At 50.1% G+C, this 19,397-nt stretch overlaps 2 protein-coding genes across 3 annotated transcripts in view; both read right to left on the reverse strand.

The window, feature by feature from the left end:
• LOC142466812 (uncharacterized) overlaps positions 1–19,397 on the reverse strand; it is a 557,357-nt gene that overhangs the window by 173,844 nt on the left and 364,116 nt on the right. The window lies entirely within an intron of this gene.
• LOC142466826 (uncharacterized) overlaps positions 1,094–19,397 on the reverse strand; it is a 140,250-nt gene continuing 121,946 nt past the window's right edge. Inside the window, exons 2-3 of the mRNA XM_075572313.1 lie at positions 12,430–12,619; positions 1,094–2,858 (exon numbers count right to left, since the gene is read on the reverse strand). Of these exons, the coding sequence (XP_075428428.1) occupies positions 1,327–2,751 (1,425 nt within the window). The 5' untranslated portion in view covers positions 2,752–2,858; positions 12,430–12,619 and the 3' untranslated portion in view covers positions 1,094–1,326. The remainder of the gene's footprint in view (positions 2,859–12,429; positions 12,620–19,397) is intronic.

A 19,397-nucleotide genomic window follows, 5' to 3' on the forward strand; every position in this document is an offset into this window, starting at 1 on the left:
CCCCCGCTGACTGTAGCGGCGCCGGGGGGGGGGTGGAGGGGAAGTGAGTGAGGGGAGGTGAGGTTAGGTGAAAGCCGCTCACTCACCCGTCCGGCAGCTCCCTCACCCGTCCGGCAGCTCCCACGTGGAGGGGGGGGGGTGAAAGCGTGGGAAACAGGGAGAGGCGGAGCCTCCGGGACCGGTGGGGAAGAGAGCGGGAGATGTGCTGCTAACACTGTGAGCCCCACTAATGTATGTAACACCCCCCCCAGTGTGTGTGTGTGACAGTGCGTGTGTGTGTGTGTATGACAGTGTGTGTGTGTGTGTGTCCCCTTCACTCCGCCTCAGGCCAATGAGAGGTGTGCGGTGGCGGGCGGGCGGCCCAAGGGAGCAATCTCATTGGCCTAGCCCAAGGTCCAATGAGATTGCCGCTAGGGACACGGGGAGGGGCACAGGGAGACACATACAGACCCGGACACATAGAACACTTTCAGAAATATATAGTAGATAACTAGCTGTTATAATTATAACACATAGGGAGGGGAGTGGGGCAGCCAACGTCCCGTTACCTCAGGTAATTTCCCTATCTGCTTAGTCTCTGTATACCGTACCTTCCATTTTCCCGCCCAAACTCCCTAGCCACGCACCCCCTCTGGCCTGCCCAATCACAGCACTCTGCCCACCTGCTCAGCACCTGCTCCCAGCCAATCACCTGACTCCTGTCCCACATCTGCCTGGAAACACAAAGCTCACTTTCCCACAAAAACGGAACTTGCCCCAAACAAAAAACCCAGAGGTGAGTGAGGAGCTTCCAGTTCCGTCCCCACCCCCCTCCCCACACTCTCGTGCCTCCCCAGTCCCTTCACATTTATTATGAAGGCCGTCACACTCCTCTTACCCTAAAACCACACACCTTAATCCCTTACCCTAAAACCCCTACCCCAAACCCCTTAAATTAACCCCATACCCAAAACAGTAATAAAACTTACATTAGAAGAGGCTGGTGGCGGAGGGTCCATCTGCGGCCTAATGCCAACGGCAAATTGGTCGCGGTGAAACTATTCCGATTCACAGCTAAGTGAGGCTACAGACAGCTTCAGCATAATGGGGAACGCACATTTTATTAGAACCAACAACATGGAAATATAAAACATTAAGAGGACAATGTTTCTTTAAATAAAACTACAAAAAATTATACAAATAACTTGCATTTAAAACGTTATAACTTTTTATCCTTTTAAAATGCTCGTTTATGCACCATAAACTAAAGTCACTTTTCATTGTGATTTAGCGTAACACAGATACACTTGTGCTCTTATATGTGAGCGTCTAAGTCGCTGGTTATCCCTAAACATTCCTGGCTTTAGAGATAGGTCCCTCCCCTGTGTGTCCCCTCTTGTGTGTGTTCAGGTTGGATAACGCACTAAATCCCTTCCCACATTCCCCACATACATGCGGTCTCTCCCCTGTGTGTGTCCTCTTGTGTCTGTCCAGGTTGGATGACGCACTAAATCCCTTCCCACATTCCCCACATACATGCGGTCTCTCCCCTGTGTGTGTCCTCTTGTGTGTGTTCAGGTGGGATAACTGACTAAATCCCTTCCCACATTCCTCACATACATGCGGTCTCTCCTCTGTGTGTGTCCTCTTGTGTGTGTACAGACTGGATAACTCACTAAATCCCTTCCCACATTCCCCACATACATGCGGTCTCTCCCCTGTGTGTGTCCTGTTGTGTGTGTACAGGTTGGATAAGTCACTAAATCCCTTCCCACATTCCCCACATACATGCGGTCTCTCCCCTGTGTGTGTCCTCTGGTGTATGTTCAGCTTGGACAAGTCACTAAATCCCTTCCCACATTCCCCACATACATGTGGTCTCTCCCCTGTGTGTGTCCTCTGGTGTGTGTTCAGGCTGGATAACTGACTAAATCCCTTCCCACATTCCCCACATACATGCGGTCTCTCCCCTGTGTGTGTCCTCTTGTGTGTGTACAGGTGGGATAAGGCACTAAATCTCTTCCCACATTCCCCACATATATGCGGTCTCTCCCCTGTGTGTGTCCTCTGGTGTGTGTTCAGGCTGGATGACACACTAAATCCCTTCCCACATTCCCCACAAACATGCGGTCTCTCCCCTGTGTGTGTCCTCTGGTGTGTGTTCAGGCTGGATAACTGACTAAATCCCTTCCCACATTCCCCACATACATGCGGTCTCTCCCCTGTGTGTGTCCTCTTGTGTGTCCTCAGGCTGGATAAGTCACTAAATCCCTTCCCACATTCCCCACATACATGCGGTCTCTCCCCTGTGTGTGTCCTCTGGTGTGTGTTCAGGCTGGATGCCTGACTAAATCCCTTCCCACATTCCCCACATACATGCGGTCTCTCCCCTGTGTGTGTCCTCTTGTGTGTGTTCAGGTGGGATAACAGACTAAATCCCTTCCCACATTCCCCACATACATGCGGTCTCTCCCCTGTGTGTGTCCTCTTGTGTGTGTTCAGGCTGGATAACCGACTAAATCCCTTCCCACATTCCACACATACATGCGGTCTCTCCCCGGTCTGTGTTCTCTTCTGTGCATTCTGGTCTAATAACCAAGTCAGACTCTTCTCACTTTCTCCAAGATCTTTTCCTGTGGCATCTGCTAATATACATCTTTTTGAATGAGAAGCAGTTACATTGTTTATTAATTGCCTTGACTGTTTGAAAGATGCATTTTCTGTCATATTTATTGGAATGTTGCAAGATTGTTCTGTCCTCATCTTTTCCATATACTCATTTGGGTGTTTGAACTTCAGATGTTTGAGGAGGTAATCCTGACTGCTAAAAGCAACCTTGCAGTGCTGGGATGGGTGGATTATTGGAGCTTGTCTTTGTACTAGACGAGACAAAAAAGTCACTGTTACACAAACTGTCTTACAAAAGGTCATGTAGGAGAGGTAAGTTGGCATATCACAAAAACTTCAGGAAGTAAACTGTAGATGTACATTGTAAAAATGAAGGGTTTAGCACAAAATGTGCAGCATTAGGGCCGGGAGAGTAGCTGTAGTGGATTATACATTTAAAGTGGATCATAATATTTAACGATTTAAAAGGAAATCTCACTAGCTGCAAAACACCAATTAAAGTGGCAGAAATAATTTGATAGATAGTAAGTCGATAGTTTCAGTTTTGAAGGTATAATTAAAAACTATTTGTACAATGAATAGAATACGTGTCTCATTAGAAGCTCACATATCAGTCACCGGGTGTTCCCGTTACCGCACCATGTACCAGGTCTCTAATAGTTATAGGATGACCCAACTTTCTGCTAAATCTGCATTGTTAAATCAGGAACCAAATGCACAATTATTGTATTTTAACATACAGTATATACACATACAATGGTGGTGGGGACAATGCAAACACAAAAACGATGCAAAATCATGGAATGTTATTCCAAAAAATAAAAGCTGTTTGTGCTGTGCACGCGCATAGTAAGTGAAACTTCTTTGACTTTTGTCACAGAAATTGTATTTGTGTTGGTGTTGGTGATGTTTTAATTAAAAATCAAAATACAATCTCAATGACAAAACGCAAATAAATTTGACTTAGAATGCGCGTGCTCGGCACACATCCCCTGTATTAGCTATTTGCACTAAGTGTGAATTCCGCGTGTGACAGTGTGCGTGTGACTGAGAGTGTGCGACTGTGACAGAGAGTGTGCGACTGTGACAGAGAGTGTGCGACTGTGACAGAGAGTGTGCGACTGTGACAGAGAGTGTGCGACTGTGACAGAGAGTGTGCGACTGTGACAGAGAGTGTGCGACTGTGACAGAGAGTGTGCGACTGTGACAGAGAGTGTGCGACTGTGACAGAGAGTGTGCGACTGTGACAGAGAGTGTGCGACTGTGACAGAGAGTGTGCGACTGTGACAGAGAGTGTGCGACTGTGACAGAGTGTGCGACTGTGACAGAGTGTGCGACTGTGACAGAGTGTGCGACTGTGACAGAGTGTGCGACTGTGACAGAGTGTGCGACTGTGACAGAGTGTGCGACTGTGACAGAGTGTGCGACTGTGACAGAGTGTGCGACTGTGACAGAGTGTGCGACTGTGACAGAGTGTGCGACTGTGACAGAGTGTGCGACTGTGACAGAGTGTGCGACTGTGACAGAGTGTGCGACTGTGACAGAGTGTGCGACTGTGACAGAGTGTGCGACTGTGACAGAGTGTGCGACTGTGACAGAGTGTGCGACTGTGACAGAGTGTGCGACTGTGACAGAGTGTGCGACTGTGACAGAGTGTGCGACTGTGACAGAGTGTGCGACTGTGACAGAGTGTGCGACTGTGACAGAGTGTGCGACTGTGACAGAGTGTGCGACTGTGACAGAGTGTGCGACTGTGACAGAGTGTGCGACTGTGACAGAGTGTGCGACTGTGACAGAGTGTGCGACTGTGACAGAGTGTGCGACTGTGACAGAGTGTGCGACTGTGACAGAGTGTGCGACTGTGACAGAGTGTGCGACTGTGACAGAGTGTGCGACTGTGACAGAGTGTGCGACTGTGACAGAGTGTGCGACTGTGACAGAGTGTGCGACTGTGACAGAGTGTGCGACTGTGACAGAGTGTGCGACTGTGACAGAGTGTGCGACTGTGACAGAGTGTGCGACTGTGACAGAGTGTGCGACTGTGACAGAGTGTGCGACTGTGACAGAGTGTGCGACTGTGACAGAGTGTGCGACTGTGACAGAGTGTGCGACTGTGACAGAGTGTGCGACTGTGACAGAGTGTGCGACTGTGACAGAGTGTGCGACTGTGACAGAGTGTGCGACTGTGACAGAGTGTGCGACTGTGACAGAGTGTGCGACTGTGACAGAGTGTGCGACTGTGACAGAGTGTGCGACTGTGACAGAGTGTGCGACTGTGACAGAGTGTGCGACTGTGACAGAGTGTGCGACTGTGACAGAGTGTGCGACTGTGACAGAGTGTGCGACTGTGACAGAGTGTGCGACTGTGACAGAGTGTGCGACTGTGACAGAGTGTGCGACTGTGACAGAGTGTGCGACTGTGACAGAGTGTGCGACTGTGACAGAGTGTGCGACTGTGACAGAGTGTGCGACTGTGACAGAGTGTGCGACTGTGACAGAGTGTGCGACTGTGACAGAGTGTGCGACTGTGACAGAGTGTGCGACTGTGACAGAGTGTGCGACTGTGACAGAGTGTGCGACTGTGACAGAGTGTGCGACTGTGACAGAGTGTGCGACTGTGACAGAGTGTGCGACTGTGACAGAGTGTGCGACTGTGACAGAGTGTGCGACTGTGACAGAGTGTGCGACTGTGACAGAGTGTGCGACTGTGACAGAGTGTGCGACTGTGACAGAGTGTGCGGCTGTGACAGAGTGTGCGGCTGTGACAGAGTGTGCGGCTGTGACAGAGTGTGCGGCTGTGACAGAGTGTGCGGCTGTGACAGAGTGTGCGGCTGTGACAGAGTGTGCGGCTGTGACAGAGTGTGCGGCTGTGACAGAGTGTGCGGCTGTGACAGAGTGTGCGGCTGTGACAGAGTGTGCGGCTGTGACAGAGTGTGCGGCTGTGACAGAGTGTGCGGCTGTGACAGAGTGTGCGGCTGTGACAGAGTGTGCGGCTGTGACAGAGTGTGCGGCTGTGACAGAGTGTGCGGCTGTGACAGAGTGTGCGGCTGTGACAGAGTGTGCGGCTGTGACAGAGTGTGCGGCTGTGACAGAGTGTGCGGCTGTGACAGAGTGTGCGGCTGTGACAGAGTGTGCGGCTGTGACAGAGTGTGCGGCTGTGACAGAGTGTGCGGCTGTGACAGAGTGTGCGGCTGTGACAGAGTGTGCGGCTGTGACAGAGTGTGCGGCTGTGACAGAGTGTGCGGCTGTGACAGAGTGTGCGGCTGTGACAGAGTGTGCGGCTGTGACAGAGTGTGCGGCTGTGACAGAGTGTGCGGCTGTGACAGAGTGTGCGGCTGTGACAGAGTGTGCGGCTGTGACAGAGTGTGCGGCTGTGACAGAGTGTGCGGCTGTGACAGAGTGTGCGGCTGTGACAGAGTGTGCGGCTGTGACAGAGTGTGCGGCTGTGACAGAGTGTGCGGCTGTGACAGAGTGTGCGGCTGTGACAGAGTGTGCGGCTGTGACAGAGTGTGCGGCTGTGACAGAGTGTGCGGCTGTGACAGAGTGTGCGGCTGTGACAGAGTGTGCGGCTGTGACAGAGTGTGCGGCTGTGACAGAGTGTGCGGCTGTGACAGAGTGTGCGGCTGTGACAGAGTGTGCGGCTGTGACAGAGTGTGCGGCTGTGACAGAGTGTGCGGCTGTGACAGAGTGTGCGGCTGTGACAGAGTGTGCGGCTGTGACAGAGTGTGCGGCTGTGACAGAGTGTGCGGCTGTGACAGAGTGTGCGGCTGTGACAGAGTGTGCGGCTGTGACAGAGTGTGCGGCTGTGACAGAGTGTGCGGCTGTGACAGAGTGTGCGGCTGTGACAGAGTGTGCGGCTGTGACAGAGTGTGCGGCTGTGACAGAGTGTGCGGCTGTGACAGAGTGTGCGGCTGTGACAGAGTGTGCGGCTGTGACAGAGTGTGCGGCTGTGACAGAGTGTGCGGCTGTGACAGAGTGTGCGGCTGTGACAGAGTGTGCGGCTGTGACAGAGTGTGCGGCTGTGACAGAGTGTGCGGCTGTGACAGAGTGTGCGGCTGTGACAGAGTGTGCGGCTGTGACAGAGTGTGCGGCTGTGACAGAGTGTGCGGCTGTGACAGAGTGTGCGGCTGTGACAGAGTGTGCGGCTGTGACAGAGTGTGCGGCTGTGACAGAGTGTGCGGCTGTGACAGAGTGTGCGGCTGTGACAGAGTGTGCGGCTGTGACAGAGTGTGCGGCTGTGACAGAGTGTGCGGCTGTGACAGAGTGTGCGGCTGTGACAGAGTGTGCGGCTGTGACAGAGTGTGCGGCTGTGACAGAGTGTGCGGCTGTGACAGAGTGTGCGGCTGTGACAGAGTGTGCGGCTGTGACAGAGTGTGCGGCTGTGACAGAGTGTGCGGCTGTGACAGAGTGTGCGGCTGTGACAGAGTGTGCGGCTGTGACAGAGTGTGCGGCTGTGACAGAGTGTGCGGCTGTGACAGAGTGTGCGGCTGTGACAGAGTGTGCGGCTGTGACAGAGTGTGCGGCTGTGACAGAGTGTGCGGCTGTGACAGAGTGTGCGGCTGTGACAGAGTGTGCGGCTGTGACAGAGTGTGCGGCTGTGACAGAGTGTGCGGCTGTGACAGAGTGTGCGGCTGTGACAGAGTGTGCGGCTGTGACAGAGTGTGCGGCTGTGACAGAGTGTGCGGCTGTGACAGAGTGTGCGGCTGTGACAGAGTGTGCGGCTGTGACAGAGTGTGCGGCTGTGACAGAGTGTGCGGCTGTGACAGAGTGTGCGGCTGTGACAGAGTGTGCGGCTGTGACAGAGTGTGCGACTGTGACAGAGTGTGCGACTGTGACAGAGTGTGCGACTGTGACAGAGTGTGCGACTGTGACAGAGTGTGCGACTGTGACAGAGTGTGCGACTGTGACAGAGTGTGCGACTGTGACAGAGTGTGCGACTGTGACAGAGTGTGCGACTGTGACAGAGTGTGCGACTGTGACAGAGTGTGCGACTGTGACAGAGTGTGCGACTGTGACAGAGTGTGCGACTGTGACAGAGTGTGCGACTGTGACAGAGTGTGCGACTGTGACAGAGTGTGCGACTGTGACAGAGTGTGCGACTGTGACAGAGTGTGCGACTGTGACAGAGTGTGCGACTGTGACAGAGTGTGCGACTGTGACAGAGTGTGCGACTGTGACAGAGTGTGCGACTGTGACAGAGTGTGCGACTGTGCGTGCGACTGTGACTGTGCGTGCGACTGTGACTGTGCGTGCGACTGTGACTGTGCGTGCGACTGCGTGTGCGCCTGACTGCGAGTGCGACTGAGTGTGACTGAGTGTGCGTGTGACTGTGAGTGTGCGTGTGACTGTGAGTGGGGGTCTGGGGGGGTCAGTGTGTGGGGGTCTGGGGGGGTCAGTCAGTGTGTGTGGGGCTCTGGGGGGGTCAGTGTGTGTGGGGCTCTGGGGGGGTCAGTGTGTGTGGGGCTCTGGGGGGGTCAGGCAGTGTGAATTCCGCGTGTGACAGTGTGCGTGTGACTGAGAGTGTGCGTGTGACAGTGTGCGTGTGACAGTGTGCGTGTGACAGTGTGCGTGTGACAGTGTGCGTGTGACTGAGAGTGTGCGTGTGACTGAGAGTGTGCGTGTGACTGAGAGTGTGCGCGTGACTGAGTGTGCGCGTGACTGAGAGTGTGCGCGTGACTGAGAGTGTGCGCGTGACTGAGAGTGTGCGCGTGACTGAGAGTGTGCGCGTGACTGAGAGTGTGCGCGTGACTGAGAGTGTGCGCGTGACTGAGAGTGTGCGCGTGACTGAGAGTGTGCGCGTGACTGAGTGTGACTGAGTGTGCGTGTGACTGTGAGTGTACGTGTGACTGTGAGTGTGCGTGTGAGTGTGACTGAGTGTGTGTGACTGAGTGTGCGTGTGACTGTGAGTGTGTGTGGGGGTCAGTGTGTGAGGGTCTGGGGGGGTCAGTCAGTGTGTGTGGGGCTCTGGGGGGTCAGTGTGTGTGGGGGTCTGGGGGGGTTAGGCAGTGTGTGTGGGGGTCTGGGGGGGTCAGGCAGTGTGTGTGGGGGTCTGGGGGGGTCAGGCAGTGTGTGTGGGGGTCTGTCAGTGTGTGTGGGGGTCTGGGGGGTTCAGTCAGTGTGTGTGGGGGTCTGGGGGGTTCAGTCAGTGTGTGTGGGGGTCTGGGGGGTTCAGTCAGTGTGTGTGGGGGTCTGGGGTGGTCAGTCAGTGTGTGTGGGGGTCTGGGGGGGGTCAGTCAGTGTGTGTGGGGGTCTGGGGGGGTCAGTCAGTGTGTGTGGGGGTCTGGGGGGGGTCAGTCAGTGTGTGTGGGGGTCTGGGGGGGTCAGTCAGTGTGTGTGGGGGTCTGGGGGGTTCAGTCAGTGTGTGTGGGTCTCTGGGGGGTCAGTCAGTGTGTGTGGGGGTCTGGGGTGGTCAGTCAGTGTGTGTGGGGGTCTGGGGGGGTCAGTCAGTGTGTGTGGGTCTCTGGGGGGTCAGTCAGTGTGTGTGGGGGTCTGGGGTGGTCAGTCAGTATGTGCGGGGGTCAGTCAGTGTGTGTGGGGGTCTGGGGGGGTCAGTCAGTGTGTGTGGGGGTCTGGGGGGGTCAGTCAGTGTGTGGGGGGGTCCGGGGGGGGGTCAGTCAGTGTGTGGCGGGGCCGGGGGGGTCCATCAGTGTGTGGGGGGTCTGGGGGGGTCCGCATGGGTTGCGCCCGGGTTTTTGTACCACCGCTTCCTGGGGGGCCCGCAAACGCCCGCGTCACTGGAGGGCTGAATGGCGCCGCTGCCAGCCGCTTCTGCGCATGCGCGGCATGGCAGCGGTAGTGGAAGTTAGGCGGGCCCATGTGTGGGCTGGGAGGGAGGTCCCATTCGGGTAAGGAAAGGGTGGGTGGGGGGCTGTCCCGGTCGGGCGGTCTCTGCTGTCCCGGGCAGCAGACGGGGACACATGTCAACAGCCGTGGCAGCGGGCGGGGAACGGCGCCGCTGCCAACCGCTTCTGCGCATGCGTGGCTTTCCTCCAGTCCCCATGATTACTGAGCATGCGCGGCTTGGCAGCGGATGTGCGGGGGGAATGGCGGCGTTAGGAGCGGCGCCGGCGGCTATCGCCGCCGCCGCATGTCATCAGCCATGTGGGGGGAGCGGGGGCCATTAGGAGCGGCGCCGGCGGCTATCGCCGCCGCCGCCGCATCTGATTTGTGGAGCGGGTGTGATGTCAGTGTTGGGGTCGGGCTGAGCCAGAACACAGCCCGGCCTCAACTGCCAGCACTGACGTCACATCCGTTTCATTTCTGTCTCCACAATTCATTTTTGCCCCAGTTCGAATGAGGTGCCACTAAGGAAGTTTCACTTCAAAAAGGAATGTGATTCCCTCCCTTTAGTTTAAGGTGACATCCCAGCACCCAAAAAAGGGCATTCATCACATGGTACATAAACCAACTCCCTTCATTACCATAGTGGTTAGCCACTGAGGGGGGTTATTAATGTATTGTAATATTGTTGATGTATTTATTACTGGGTTACCATTTATCGCCAATGTGGATATCTGCCCCCCCCCCCAACCCCCCACAATTGAGAGGGCCTAGTTATCCACAGTGATAATCAATGTATTTTGAATATTCTTTTTTGGTTTTTTTTAAACGTGTATATATTTTTTGTTAATATTTAAAACCACATTTGTCTGAAAGGGATATTGGGCATTAGTCTAGAAGGGGGACAGAGGTAGGGGATGTGGGTGATGACGGTAGTTGCCCCGGGGAGGGTGGTTCAGCTTCCTGTGGGGGGGGGTATAAGGGGGGGAAGTGGTGCTGAGATGGGTTAACCCCTAAATTACCTTAGCGACTAGAATGGCAATGCTTTACTGGCCAGTAACGAGGTCTAATAATTAGGGTAAGGGTAGGGGAAAGGGAAGAGACTCCCGCATCATCTTAACAACTATATCTATAGGCTGAGGTGCAATAGGAATAAATAGCATATGAATAACAAAAGAAAGAGTCCCTACAGAATGCACTCACTGTCTCGTATGTAATGTAATGATTGGCATAAAAGATAAAAACCTTTTAATTATAATTCTAAAAATAGTAGAAGTAAAATTGGCAAAATAGAATCCATGACCAATTCTAATAAACAGACACACTAAATAATAAACACACCAAAATAAAGCAGTATTAAACTGTATTAGTTCGTTGTTCCTAATGGATACCTCTTATTCCATAGCTGAGGATAGTTTAAGGAAAAAATTCCATATTGATAACGTTTATTACCTACTAGTGTAGGTTAATTCCAGAATTTAATATTCAATATTTATTCTTAAACTCCGGATTTAGTAATAAACCCGGGGCACTAGATCCCTAAATAGGGACAACCAAATAGGACAACTATTTACAAAAATATTTTAAAACTGCTTAAACTGCGTATAGTGTATCCACAATCTAGAAGCTCTAGATGTGAGGTCACAAACACACATGGGGCGTGTCTATTCCAAATACTGATAGCTGCTTGATCAGAGTTTAATCAGTTATTCCATCATGGAAATCTAGTTGTGTTGGCTTGGTAAATCAGGTATATCCTGGTTTACCTATTGTTAGTAATTTGCCACACATACAATATATTGACGGGCAACATTAGTACCAATCAAATAAAAGTAGAATTTGAACCCAGGGAATGTTAGGACCTGCTACAGTTATGCCTTTAAAGTGGCAACAGGCTTAAGACACTTTTGCCAAAGGGTTAAACTAAATGACCCTTTTTTTCCAGAGAATATATAGGTATTGCACTGTGTATTTTTGTCACATTGGAAGTAGCTTTGGGCATCTTTGTCTGTTTTTTGTTGTAACCATGCTTTACTAGCCACTACGGTGTCAAAGGGGGGTAGTTTAGTTTAATGTTTATATTATCCTGTGTATATTAAACCGATGACTAGTTGACCTGTGTACTACTAAGGGGTTAATATGTACTGTAATGTATTTTAACAACTATTTTATCCTGTATTCCATGTTAGTTTAGCTCATCTTGCCTATGTATATAATGGGCAGTATATTAGCCATTATATACATAGGAAAGACAGGGCTAACACCAGCCAGGAGTAGGTGATAAAATATTTGCGGTATTTCTGCCGCTCACCCCGTTCCGATAAATATCCGAACTTGATGTATGGCAGTTTTTACTTGAAAATGTGGTTCTATGCCTGTTTTGTATCAGATATGGTGCTTTTAACAGGTCCGAAAAAAAGTGCTTTATTATTGGCGCTACAACACTGATTCATTGCACGGTAATAAGGCACTTTTTTTTAAGGCCGGTAATATGGCATTTTTGGTTACCGCAGCTTGATGCATCCGGCCCTTTGACTCAAGTCAGGTTTAGTGATATTAAGTTCTAGTTGACCTGTAATGGTGTATGCAGATCTATCACTATTTGCAATTTAACACCAGTAATAAGACAATAGAGATGTAAAAACCATGTAACACACATATTCCTAGTTACCTTGTGCTGGCAGGTTACTGAGGCTTTGTCCCCGCTGCCTACTACAGCATCCGCCACGGACGAGAGCCCTCCCCTCAATGGCGCCGGGCCCGCTGCGAGGGGGGGCCGCAGCGCTCGGGCGAGAGTTGCTCCTGCTCTCAATTCTATTCGCGTCGAGCGATACGGCACACCCCCGGCGGTTCAGCCAATGAGGGCGAACCTGCCGGGTGAAGTCATGGCCGCGCCCCGTCTCTCCCCTGCCACGCCCCCCGGTCTCTCTTCCTGTAGTGAGCTGCAGACCGGGGAATCGGCTGAACGCGCCGCCAATCTCGCGGGCGCGCGTTACAGCGGCGTTACCGGGGCCTTAGCCTAACACACATATTCCTGATTACCTTGTGCTGGCGCGTTACTTTTCCACAGCGTGCCCTCTTGATACCAAGCTCTTTCCCATATATATCTCCATACCAGAGCAGGAGATCTGTGTGTGGGGGGAGGTCTGTGCAGGTTCTGTAGTAGATTTTCCTGTGGTCCTGCAACGCCACAAGGTTCTGTTCTTCCTCGTTTCTCGCACAATTTACAAACCTAAAATTGGGACAGTTAGTGAGGTCTCAAAGTGAAAGGGACTGAAAGGGTTAAAATAAAAGCCAGGACCTCCATTTTGTCTGCTTGAACTTTTCCCTACGTTAAATGGTATATGTAAGCAGAAAAGCGACCTTCACATATGTAGGCAGTATTTTCCAGCTTCTGCTAATTGTTTTCAGTTATAGTAGAACATAGCCAAGGCTATAGATCAGTGATTCCCAACCTTTTTTGTTTGGAGGAACCATTAAAGTATGTCGTAAAATTTCAGGGAACCCCTATCTGAATGACATGTTCGACAGGGGGTAAATCACAAAATAGACGTGTAAAGCAGTAGGGGTAATAAATAATAATTAACTCATACTTTTGAATAAACAATGTGTATATATTTTGTAATGATTTTAGTTTAAACATCACCCCCCCTTTGCATCTCATATCACCCCCCCCCCTGCATCTCACATCACCCCCCACGGATCGATCGATCTCTCTCTCTCCTTACTTCTCTCTCCACTCTCCTCTCCCACTCTCTCCTCGCCCTCCTTTTCTCTCTCCTCTCCCTCCTTTTCTCTCTCCCCTCTCCCACCTTCTCCCTCCTCGCACACACTCTCTCTCTCTGTCTCTCACTCGCACACACTCTCTCTCTCTGTCTCTCACTCGCACACACTCTCTCTCTGTCTCACTCGCACACAGTCTCTCTCTGTCTCACTCACACACACTCTCTCTCTGTCTCTCACTCGCACACACTCTCTCTCTCTGTCTCTCACTCGCACACCCTCTCTCTCTCTGTCTCTCACTCGCACACACTCTCTCTCTGTCTCTCACTCGCACACACTCTCTCTCTCTGTCTCACACTTGCACACACACTCTCTGTCTCACACTCGCACACACTCTGTCTCACACTCGCACACACTGTCTCACTCGCACACACTGTCTCACACTCGCACACACACGCACAGTCACTATCACACACGCACAGTCACACTCTCTCTGTCACACTCTCTCTCTCTGTCACACTCTCTCTCTCTGTCACACTCTCTCTCTCTGTCACACTCTCTCTGTCACACTCTCTCTGTCACACTCTCTCTCTCTGTCACACTCTCTCTCTCTCTGTCACACTCTCTCTCTCTGTCACACTCTCTCTCTCTCTGTCACACTCTCTCTCTCTCTGTCACACTCTCTCTCTCTCTGTCACACTCTCTCTCTCTCTGTCACACTCTCTCTCTCTCTGTCACACTCTCTCTCTCTCTGTCACACTCTCTCTCTCTGTCACACTCTCTCTCTCTGTCACACTCTCTCTCTCTCTGTCACACTCTCTCTCTCTCTGTCACACTCTCTCTCTCTCTGTCACACTCTCTCTCTCTCTGTCACACTCTCTCTCTCTCTGTCACACTCTCTCTCTCTCTGTCACACTCTCTCTCTCTGTCACACTCTCTCTCTCTGTCACACTCTCTCTCTCTGTCACACTCTCTCTCTCTGTCACACTCACTCTCTCTGTCACACTCACTCTCTCTGTCACACAGTGTCACACACAGTACTCACACACAGTACTCACACTCTCTCTCTGTCACACACAGTCACACACACACACTCTCACACAAGCAACGTTTACAGCAGAAGCAGCATCTCCTTCCTCTTGTGAGTGGAGTTTAGATCATATGGCTCATATTATCCATAGTGGTAGGAATAGCACTGCAAGGTACATAGAACATTATGTATGTATGTATGTATGTCTTTATTTGTATAGCGCCATAAAATGTACATAGCGCTTCACAGTAGTAATACATGTCATATAAATAGCAAATATAAATAACACATCATGGGAATAAGTGCTTCAGACATACTGTAAAAGTAACATTAAGGAAGGAGTCCCTGCTCCGAGGAGCTTACAATCTAATTGGTAGGTAGGGAGAACGTACAGAGACAGTAGGAGGGAATACTAGTAAGTGCGTCTGCAGGAGGCCAAGCTTTGTGTCATGTGTCCATGATTATCCAGTGCTACTCATATGCTTCTTTAAGCAGATGTGTCTTAAGGTGGGTCTTAAAGGTGGATAGCGAGGGGGCTAGTCGGGTATTGAGGGGAAGAGCATTCCAGAGGTGTGGGGCAGAAAGTGAGAAAGGTTTAAGGCGGGAGAGAGCTTTAGATACAAAGGGGGTAGAAAGAAGACATCCTTGAGAAGAACGCAAGAGTCGTGATGGTGCATAGCGAGAAATTAGGGCTGAGATGTAATGAGGGGCAGAAGAATGTAAAGCTTTAAAAGTGAGCAGTAGAATTGAGTGTGAGATACGCGATTTAATCGGAAGCCAGGAGAGTGATTTCAGCAGGGGAGACGCTGAGACAGATTTAGGAAAGAGTAGAGTGATTCTGGCAGCAGTGTTTAGGATAGATTGTAGGGGAGACAGGTGAGAGGTAGGAAGGCCGGACAGCAGGAGGTTGCAGTAATCGAGACGTGAGAGAATGAGGGCCTGAGTCAGAGTTTTAGCAGTTGAGTAACAGAGGAAAGGGCGTATCTTTGTGATATTGCGGAGGAAAAAGCGACAAGTTTTAGAAACGTTTTGAATATGAGAGGAGAATGAGAGAGAGGAATCAAGTGTGACCCCTAGGCAGCGTGCTTGGGCTACTGGGTGAATGATCGTATTTCCAATAGCAATGTGGAAGGATGTAGTAGGGCCAGGTTTGGGAGGTAGTATAAGGAGCTCTGTTTTTGCCATGTTAAGTTTCAGTCGGCGGATGGCCATCCAGGATGATATTCCAGAGAGGCATTCAGAAACTTTGGTCTGTATAGCAGGTGTAAGGTCAGGGGTTGAAAGGTAAATTTGTGTGTCGTCAGCATAGAGGTGATATTTAAACCCAAAAGATGTGATTAGGTCACCTAGAGAGAGTGTGTAGAGAGAAAAGAGAAGGGGTCCCAGGACAGAGCCCTGGGGTACCCCCACAGAGAGATCAATAGAGGAGGAGGAGGTGTTAGCAAAAGAGACACTGAAGGTACGATGGGAGAGGTAAGAGGAGATCCAGGATAAAGCTTTGTTCCGAATACCAAGAGTATGGAGAATGTGAAGGAGAAGAGGGTGGTCCACGGTGTCGAATGCTGCAGAGAGGTCGAGTAATATGAGCAGAGTGTAATGACCTCTGTCTTTGGCAGCGTGGAGGTCGTCAGTTATTTTAGTGAGGGCTGTTTCAGTAGAGTGAGCAGTGCGGAAGCCAGATTGTAGAGGGTCTAGTACAGAATAGGTGTTGAGAAAGTGTAGCAATCGAGAGAATACAAGACGTTCAAGGAGTTTGGAGGCAAAAGGCAGGAGGGAGACAGGTCGATAGAAGGACAGGTAGGGTCAAGCTTGCTGTTTTTGAGTAATGGTATAACGGTTGCATGCTTGAAGGATGAAGGAAAGGTACCAGAGTAGAGGGAAGAGTTAAAGATCTGTGTGAGCATAGGGATTATAGAAGGAGCAAGAGGTTTTAGGAGATGGGAGGGAATGGGGTCAAGTGGGCAAGTGGTAGAGGGCGAAGAGGAGATCAGCAGTGATACATCCTCCTCCGAGATAGCAGAAAAAGAGTCAAGAAAGACAGGAGGAGAGTTGGGAAGCATTGTGGGATGGGAGGAGGCAACAGATGGGATGTTCTGCCGTATGGACTCCACCTTTTTCTTAAAAAAGTCAGCAAAGTCCTGAGGTGATATGGATGAAGAAGAGGAGGCAGCTGAGGGTGGTCTGAGTAGAGAGTCAAAGACAGAAAAGAGACGGCGTGGGTTAGACTTGTGTGTGTTGATTAGTGATGAAAAGTAGGTTTGTTTAGCCTGAAAGAGGGCAGAGTTGAAACAGGATAGCATAAATTTGTAGTGAATGAAGTCTGCGAGCGTATGAGATTTCCTCCAGAGGCGTTCAGAGGAATGAGTGGAGGAACGCAGCATGCGTGTGTGGGAGTTTAGCCAGGGTCTGGGGTTAGAAGGGCGAGGACGGCAGAGAGAAAGTGGGGCATGAAGATCAAGAGAGGAAGATAAGGCAGAGTTGTAGTTCCTGACCAGGTTGTCAGGGTCTGAAGTGGAACTGAGAGAGGAGAGGGAGGAGCGTAAAGTGGAATCAAGAGCTGGTAGGTTAATAGAGTGCAGGTTTCTGCAAAAACGAGGGCGAGATGGAGATGGAGATGGAGAGAAGCGAGAGAGAGAAAATGAGATGAGGTGATGGTCAGAGAGAGGAAAAGGGGAAATGGAGAAGTCGGAGAGAGAGAAGTTTTTAGTGAAAACCAGGTCTAAGTAGTGGCCATCCTTGTGGGTGCTGGCTGCAGTCCACTGTTGAAGGCCAAAAGAAGAGGTTAGAGAAAGAAAGCGGGAAGCCCAAGGGAGAGAGGGGTCATCAATGTGGCAATTGAAGTCCCCAAGGAGAAGAACAGGGGAGTCTGAGGAGAGAAAGAAAGAGAGCCAGGATTCAAAGTGAGAGAGAAAGGCAGAAGGGGGATGAGTAGAGGAAGGTGGGCGATAGATGACCGCCACATGGACCGGGAGAGGAGAGAAGATCTGGACTGTGTGAGCCTCGAAGGAGGGAAAAGCAAGAGAGGGGGGAATAGAAACTGTTCTGTAACGGCAGAGAGAGGAGAGCAGGAGCCCCACGCCTCCACCCCTGCCATCAGTGCGTGGAGTGTGGGAGAAGGAAAGGCCACCGTAGGAGAGGGCAGCTTCCAGAGCAGAGTCAGACTGAGTGAGCCAGGTCTCAGTTATAGCAAAGAGAAGCAGGGAGTGAGAGAGAAAGAAGTCATGCACAGAGAGGAACTTGTTAGAGAGGGAGCGAGCATTCCAAAGTGCACAGGAGAAAGGGAGAGAGGACGGAGGGTGGCAGGGGATGGGTATGAGGTTAGAGGGGTTGACACCAGAAGGAGTAGAAGTTGCATGTGGAAGGCGAGGACGAGAGCAAGTAGAAATAAGGCAGGGACCAGGATTGGGAGAGATATCCCCAGAAGCAAGGAGGAGAAGCATGGACAGAAAGAGAATGTGTGAGGATGATTTGTAGGGGTGTGTTTTAGTGCAGGCGGCATAACTGTGTGGTGACAGAGGGCGCAGGTAAGAGAGGAGTTCATGTGAACTGAGAAGTGGTGAAGTAAGGAGAGATGGCGAAATATGAATAGAGTTAGAGACATGAGGCTGGTGGAAGGAAGTGCATAATTTGAAAATAAGTGAGGTTACAGTAAATATAAAAAGTAAAGGTGGCATCACAGCAATAGTAATGTGTTGAGATGTGCAGTGTGGGATGATAACCTTCTTTCCAGCGTAGTTCAAATGCAGGAATCAGAAGCAGTAGAGTGTGTCCACTTTTTCCACTTCTTTTTGAACTTCCTTTTTTAAACTTCCACTACTTGAAAGATTTCTACTTAAAAGCATTTCTGCTTAAGAGCAAAGGCTGCTAGCAGCAATGGCTGTTGTAAGTTTACTTATATACATGTAGAAAGTCACCTGGTTGGTACAACAAACTTAATTAGCACATGTGAGCGTAGTTAAACCAAATTGTTTTTCAAAGGTGGGTTATGAGATTATGAGATAGGATCTCATTATGAGATAGGATCTAAGTCAGAGCGTTGTGCTTCCCAAGGTGAAGGCTCCAAAACGCTCCGACAGGAAATCGCATCCGACGTCTCCGATTAGCCTGCGCACCAGGGAGTGACGCTGGACATACCCAACATATGTTTCACCTGATAGGCTTCAATGGGACGGCCCCGGACGGCACGCGAACTAAGGCCAGGGAAAGCACTCGCTTTCCCTCAGCAGGCATCTGCATGGCTGGAGTCACCATTGGACTCAGCCTAAGGCTACATACGGGCAGCATATTTTAAGTAGGAAGGGGGGTCATTCCTGCTCAACCTTAATATCCATCATTAAATAGTTGTAGTGGCGGTGCAATGGGAAGAAACCGATATATTTCCAAAAAAGGTGTTCGAGAGATGATCACCAAAAAAGATTCCCAGTTAAGTTGCACTCAGCCTTAAGTGCAAAGTAGTGAGAATTAAATATATATAATTCTTAGTAGGGCTGTATTGACCTTTAGGGCAGCCTACCCAGCTAGCTCACAGTCCTACACGATACCATATGCAAACATAACATCTGGTGTTAATATTGTATATGTGCTTATTAGGTATTAACCCCTTGTTTAACCCGTGTAAAATCAGAGCCGCATTTGCATTTTATCCTGTTCATGGATACTAATTACATAGCTAAGACAGCAAAAATAATTCTTAGTAAGGCTGCATTGACCCTAGGGGCAGCCTACCTAGTGAGTTCACAGTCCTACATAATACACTATATACACTGATACTTACCTTCTGTAAAGGAATAACTATGTTCTGACTATTGCTGTGTTTGCAACTTAGCAGTGTTACAATAGTAACCATCCACTATTGAGAAAAGTATTCCATTTCATAGATTGATACTTTGTGCGACTGATACTCTGTATAACTGAGAGTGATAAACCTAGGATTAAGGTGCTTCACTTCTGCATATACTAGCGTCTGGAGACTGTGTGATAACCAAACGACTACGATATAATTATCACTGGTGTAACAATTAGCACATACTGTGTAAAAAAGAGAAGCAAGAATTTTAATATAGTATAGTTTATTTGGGTTTATTTTTGATAGATGAGTTTAATAAAATGATTTTAAATGTTAGTATTTACCTATGTACTTATCTCCTTGGGGTTTATGAAATATAAATAACCTTAAGACACCTACTGTTTAATTATAAGGAAAAATAAACAATAGGCTGAGTGCAACTTAACTGGGAATCTTTTTTGGTGATCATCT

This window comes from Ascaphus truei, chromosome 15 (assembly GCF_040206685.1).
Source record: "Ascaphus truei isolate aAscTru1 chromosome 15, aAscTru1.hap1, whole genome shotgun sequence".
In the NCBI taxonomy this organism is placed as follows: domain Eukaryota; kingdom Metazoa; phylum Chordata; class Amphibia; order Anura; family Ascaphidae; genus Ascaphus; species Ascaphus truei.